This window comes from Musa acuminata, chromosome BXJ3-4, assembly GCF_036884655.1.
Source record: "Musa acuminata AAA Group cultivar baxijiao chromosome BXJ3-4, Cavendish_Baxijiao_AAA, whole genome shotgun sequence".
Classification (NCBI taxonomy): Eukaryota; Viridiplantae; Streptophyta; class Magnoliopsida; order Zingiberales; family Musaceae; genus Musa; species Musa acuminata.
Genome location: NC_088352.1, coordinates 47,747,199 through 47,753,591, shown reverse-complemented (window position 1 = coordinate 47,753,591; position 6,393 = coordinate 47,747,199). Strand labels below are relative to the sequence as shown.

Genomic DNA, 6,393 nt, shown 5'->3' with positions numbered 1-6,393 from the left:
TTAGTCCATTTCAACTACATACTTATGTCTCCCAACAGTTGCGTGTTCGAGAGTGGTAACTCTTCCTCTAAAACATGTGACGAGTGGTATAGCATTTGGAGCCGAAGAAGAGAGATCTTTATCTTTATCCACAGCAGACAGCAAAAGATAGAGACATAAGACCACTGTTCTTCTTTTCGCTGCAGAAACGCAAATCCAGAGAGTGGTAACTCTTCCTCCAAAACATGTGACGAGTGGTATAGCATTTGGAGCCGAAGAAGAGAAATCTTTAGCCACAGCTCTAACACAGCAGACAGCAAAAGATAGAGAGCTGCTAAGACCGCTGTTATACTTTTCGCTGCAGAAAGGCAAATCCAGAGAAGATGAGCCAAGTTTGGTCAGGAAGCTATTCCTGACCCTTTGCCTGCCCTCTCAATAAATGCCTTTTGGCAAATAGCGAGAGATGCCCTGCGGAGAGCTCTATTCGTATCTTACATATCTGATTGGTTGCTGGCAAGTAAAGATATATCTTTCTTTTTCCCGTGGGATTTAGCAGACACTATTTGCAGCATCTTGGAATGCCTTTCAGCTTTCGTTGTTCTCGTTTACCTCATTAATGGAAGTTTTACCCCTTCTCAATCCTTTTTAGCTATGGTGGCTCATTTGTTTGTATGTGACCATTGCACTCTGCTTTGTCTATTAATCTCCATCTCACTTGTGGTACAAATCAGAGCCCAGCTACGCTTGTTTGCCCTCCTTCCTTTCTCACCATGTCTCCCTTGGACTTGAACCAAGTATGTGTTATCCCTATAGAAGAGGGAGGTCACCTCCCTCCCTACGCACTAGCAAATCCTTCTTCTTCCTTCTCATGTCCCGATCTCTTCGGTGTCAGCCACGATGAAAGAGGAGGTTACTGCATCGGCCATCACCTCCATCAGCCACAGCAAGAGGTAAGGTGCTTTTGCACCACAAGTACACCTCGTGACCTTGTGATCTTTGATGGCTTACGATCATAACACCGCGTTTCCTTTCTTGTTGTAGCCCGAGGAAGAGTTCCAAATAGCTGGATCGAGCGATGAGTACATGACACAACGTCCTGCTGACCCCAGCGATGGCATTACAGAAGAAGAAGAACCGGCGAGGCCTGGTAGATGGATGTCGCCTAAGATGTGCTTTGTGAGGAAGACGATGAATTCGACTCACATCGTAGTAAGCGAACCGAGAGGAAACAGGCTAGTTTCTGAGTTTAGTACATACTATCGAAGTAGCAGCTCTCCCGGTGGCATCATCAGAGTCTGCAGCGATTGCAACACAACCAAGACTCCTCTGTGGAGGAGTGGACCTCGTGGCCCCAAGGTGAGCACCTCTTAATCTACTAAACGGCCATCTATAGATCTCTCTCTCTCTCTCTCTCTCTCTCTCTCTCTCTCTCTCTCTTTTCAGTTAATAGCATCCCTCTCTGTGGTGCAGTCGCTCTGTAATGCGTGTGGAATTCGACAAAGGAAGGCGAGGCGAGCGATGGCAGCAGCGGCTCTAAACGGCGGACTAGTCCCGGCTGATGCTCCATCTCAAGTGCAAAAAGAGAAGGAATTAGATGTCGATCGAACTCTCCCCTTCAAGAAACGGTGCAAGGTTGACACTGCCAGCAGTATGACTGCGACGAAGCTTTGCTTTGGTGAAGCTAAACTAAGCTCGAACAGGAGCTCTGCAATCAAGAAAGTCTTCCCGCAAGAAGAGAGAGATGCAGCGATACTGTTGATGGCTTTATCATGTGGCCTTATTCGCAGTTGAGCTCTTATGCATCAATGAAGTGTATATTTGTGATGGTGTGAATGCTATTTACGTATGTGTTTGCCCAGTGATAAGCTTGTGGAAGAAACAAGCTCTTAGGGAATTCTAATGGACTATGCTTGTTCTCGAGGAAACCTAATGGTGTCTTGGTATGATATCACATCTTTCTTTCTCCTGAAGAACTGGTTCTCACTACAATGACTCATGGATTTGGAAGTAATTTACTGCACAAACTACAAATTAGTATTGAGCTACAATAACTCTCGTTTGTCAGTATGGATGAAAGAGTAGACATTCAGTCGAACACTGAACTAGAGAACTTGTATTCATTGCATGAACAAAAATCAATAAGCAGAAGCTTAAAAGAAGCACAATCCAAGCACACACAGATCCATGCACCGATATGCTATGAAACAGGTGACAAAAATAGTGGTTGGAATGTCTGAATGCCACCCTTATACTGACATGACTAGCATTCATGGTTGAAACAGTGGCAAATCACAAGCATTGCATGATGCCGACCACCCGTTCGACGCAGTGAAAATAGAGGACTAGTTGTGCAAACTTAGTCAACTACGGTGCTCTGTCCGCGGACGTTGGGGTCAATTGCTAAAGGACGCTGACCTCCTGTTCAACTTGGACATCCCTCTTGCTCTCTTCAGAGCCACTGCAAGCTTCTTGATCTCAGCCTTCTCAGGAGTGTCACCTCCTTCAAAGTCCCTCGCGGTATCCTCTCGAGAGACCATTTTCTCATATCTGTAGGGTGTTCCAACCTCTTCCTTCTCCTTCCCTGCTTCTTCAAGGTCAAGTCTTTGGATAATAAAGGATGACCTGGAGGAAGCCTGCGACCAAGCATCGTCGTTGTGGCATCGTTCGTCGGCTCCGGGATCGATCCTGCCTGATTGATTGGCTGGGTTGGCTTCCCCCGTTATGCTCGACGAGAAGCTACCATATGATTCTCTTCCTATCATGTCATCGATCGAACAGGTGAAGACGGATGCCCTCCTCCCGGAGCTGCTGCCGCTTGTTGGAGTTCTTGGAATTCTGTCAGCAGCCGGAGGTTTGTGGCTACCGGTGTCTTTCCCCAGCACTAGCTTCTTGAGTTTACTGAGAAACTTCATCTTTTTCTGATTTCTCTGTCTTGTCGAGGAGGAGACGTCGGGGGAAGCGTCTTCAGGTTCCCCAGTGGATGCTTGCGATGAGTACGAATACTCCGAGTCGAAGTCCATGGAGCTTAAGCTCTTCGCATCGGCACCCGAGTTGGAGTACTCCAGTATGAGCTGCTTCGCCTTCTCCTCCGACCGGGGACTCAGATTCTTGCTGAGATCTCTTGCGACTGTCTTCCCCGGCGGCGGCTGATAGTTCCTCAGCTCATACCTGAGGCAAGCGTTGACCCATTTAAGATAAACAAGTTGTTCGACGTCGGTGCACCGATCTGTTTTGAGCTGTTCGATGTCTTCCATCAATTTCGCGTTCGATTCCCTCAAACAGTTGGCTTCCTCCGATGCATCTGCCTGCAACGGAGTGGAAATTGGTTCATGAACCACGAAGAAACAATAATCAATGCAACAATCAAATCGGGTGCTACCTTTGAACTCTCAAGTGCGACCGATGCCGAAGCTTGTGATGCCTCCAACTGTCTCACCAAATCCGAGTTCTCCTCTGCTAGCCTCGAGTTGATCGTTTTGAGCTCGACAGCCTCATCTTCCAACTCCTTCAGCCTCTTGTCTTTCGCTTCCTTCTGCTCTTGACACTGCAATACGCTGATCCTTTGATGAAGGGAAACTATTATTTCCTTTGCCTGCTCTCCATCCGATTTCAGCTTCTTCTTCAGGATCTTGATCGTTGCTCTTCCAGCCTCAAGCTCATTCATCGCCCTCGAGTACTCCATCAGCTGATCTTGGAGTCTCCGGTTGTCGGCCTGTAAAGACTCGATCTTTAAGGAGTACAGCTTAGCCTCTACCAAGTTGATCTTTAGTTGGCTCTCAAGCTCTCTCACGGCGGCCTCTTGCTCTTGCATCCCGTAATGCTCCAGCAGCTGGAGCTCAAGGCTCCTCTCATTCTCCTGGAGGGACCAAACCAATTTCCTAAGGTTTTCTATCTCTTGCTCCATTGCGTTGTCCTCTTTGATCTCCAACTTGTTAGGCGCGGAGGTGTTGGCGGCAATTTCCGCGTCCTTCCCGGTTGCTCTGAATTCTTTCATGACGATATCGTTGAATTCCGACAAGAGAAAGCCCTCACCGTCGCCGGAGCTCTTACTGGTCGGGGACAACAGGACGGTGGTCGTAGTGGTTGTAGTTCTGGTGGTGATTCTAGAAGTGGCATTGACGATCTTGGCCAAAGAGTCTTCCTTCAGTAAAGAAACGGACGATTAGCAAAATAGAGACGAATCGCGGACGAGCTCTGATCGCAACAGGTCTTAAATCTTACGCTTTTTGGAATACGAAGCTCGTCTTTGAGGCCAACGCTAGAACTGGCAATGGCTTGAGACTCGGCACCTGATATCAGCAAAGACAGATGGAAATCACCACCGGATAAAGGTAAAGACCATATTTGATTCTTAACCTCAAAGAGTCATCGCGTCTTTTAGATCCAAAAGAGATAAAGATCGAGTTTTGACGAGACGGGGAATGGGCAGCCGAAGAACCTGAAGAAAAACGAGGACGGGAAGCCATGGGAGAGGGGGGTCGAGCACGTGCACGAGAGCGGAGCTGGACGAGGACGAAGCCGGCGAACGAGAGGGCAACAGTGACGCCGAGCTTGATAAAGAGGGGACTCACGTCCCGCCTGCCTCTCACCACCAACTCCATCCCGTTGCCACTTCGTCTCCGCCGTCCTATCTACCAATGCAACCCAAAAGCCGACTCCTCCGGGAAGAAGAACCCGCAGCCTCCGCCGCCGCATCCACAGACAAGCACCGGTCACGAACAGGGCAGCCAAATAAAAGCTGATCGAACTTTCCTCCCGTAAAGAAGACGAGGGCAATGCGCATGCGGAGGAGAAAAAAGGCGGCGCCTTGGGATAGCCACCATCTGCTGCCCATTTTCTAGATCCTTAGCTGGCTGCAGGGTGGGAAAAGATCAAGGCAAGATAAGGAAGAAATGGATAGACATTCCAATTCCTTCTTCCTCCTCCTCCTCTTCCGTGGGCAGAGCTAATCCGAAGGGAGCAGAATGGGAGGTGACGCGGAAAGATCGCTCCACTCTTCGTTCCCAACCAAACCCTTCCTCGAAACCTCGACTGCTCGACGCCAATCGCTGAATGCTGCGTCGCACAGCGCGCACGTTTGTGGTGCTGTCTTTATTGATTTGACTCGTTTGTGAAGCCAAGTCTTAAATGATTTGACTCATACATCTTAAGTCAACTTCTGTGCAAAGTTTGACCAAGAAACAGGCTTCCATTTGTTAGGTAACAATCTCGACAAGAACGAGAGAAGCTTAACGATTAGCGATGGAAATATTTTCATGAGAACAGCTATTTTCAGCGAGAAACATTTTTTTGTCTCAACTTACAAAAAAGGATTTGGTTACACTTGAAATGAAGATCAAACTTAATTTAGGACAATGAATTATAAAAAATATAGAAAGTCCATTACAAAAATAATTACTGGAGCTTTACTTAAATTCTATCATAGAAGAGGAAAAAAAATGTTTCCTAATGTTAGGATCCTATGTGATAGTACAATTGATCCTATTTGATAAGATAATTTATTCTTTAACTTAATAGGTCTATAAATTACATATAGAACATTCATCATAAATCAAAATCTCCTTCCATTTTTTTTAAATCTGGGCATTACTTATAATACTACTCGGTTTAAATAAAGAAGATACTATATATCATAGTTCATCATGAATTTTCTCTCTCTCATGATTGAGGATATATTATAAATTAACAAGAAACGAACGTTTAACAATATAAACTATAAGAAAGTCATATACTTGATAATGAAACTCAGGTATTATTGAGTTCCTCCTAGATTTTATACTTTTGTAGGTGAATCTAGTATTTGCTACTATTGAAAATATAGTTTTTTTTTTTCACCAACACCGATGCTAATGCTAATCTATCGTCGAGAGTATCACAATTCAATTTTGATAAGTATACTACTGACATAATAAATTGACCTATGCATTCCGTCCACCTCTGGAATGAGAATCAAAATGAGGATCAAACTAATGATGAGGTCAATTATAGTAAAGTATAGGCTCAATGATTTATTGGGATCTAGGAACATGAGTTATGGTAACTCAATTAAATAATTCATCGGGATCTAGACCATTTAGCATTTCTTTGTCCATATGAATTCATTCAAACTTTTTAGCGTTAAAAAAAAGAGGAGACATTTGTCCCCTGACCGAGATAGGAAATTGTTCATAGCCACCAACCTACCTACTGGACCTCTCTAATCAACTTAGGAGGTCACATCTCCATGATCGATTAAGCTTTCTCTAGGTTAGCATGAATTCCTTGGTTATGCATAATTTACCCGAGGAATTTTTTCAAGTTCATATAGTTTGTGAGATTGAGACACATGTTGAACCATTTTAGTATCTAGAACGTCTTGGGTAGGTTAGTTAGGTGCATGTTGGTCATTTTACTTCTGACAATCATGTCATCCAA

The 6,393-nt window shown here is 45.2% G+C and overlaps 2 protein-coding genes across 2 annotated transcripts; one reads left to right on the top strand and one right to left on the bottom strand.

Annotated features, from left to right (window-relative positions):
- The first annotated feature begins 615 nt into the window (after positions 1-615).
- Positions 616-1,837, top strand: LOC135635226 (protein CYTOKININ-RESPONSIVE GATA TRANSCRIPTION FACTOR 1-like). The gene is made up of 3 exons (XM_065146173.1): positions 616-929; positions 1,021-1,335; positions 1,450-1,837. The coding sequence occupies exons 1-3, from the start codon at positions 750-752 to the stop codon at positions 1,768-1,770; spliced, it is 816 nt and encodes a 271-aa protein (XP_065002245.1). The 5' UTR covers positions 616-749; the 3' UTR covers positions 1,771-1,837.
- Positions 1,838-2,372: 535 nt separating this feature from the next.
- Positions 2,373-4,660, bottom strand: LOC135635630 (protein CHUP1, chloroplastic-like). Its single transcript, XM_065146847.1, has 4 exons — positions 4,418-4,660; positions 4,201-4,268; positions 3,359-4,120; positions 2,373-3,284 (listed from the first exon to the last, which is right to left on the bottom strand). The coding sequence occupies exons 1-4, from the start codon at positions 4,578-4,580 to the stop codon at positions 2,373-2,375; spliced, it is 1,905 nt and encodes a 634-aa protein (XP_065002919.1). The 5' UTR covers positions 4,581-4,660.
- Between the last annotated feature and the right edge of the window lie 1,733 nt (positions 4,661-6,393).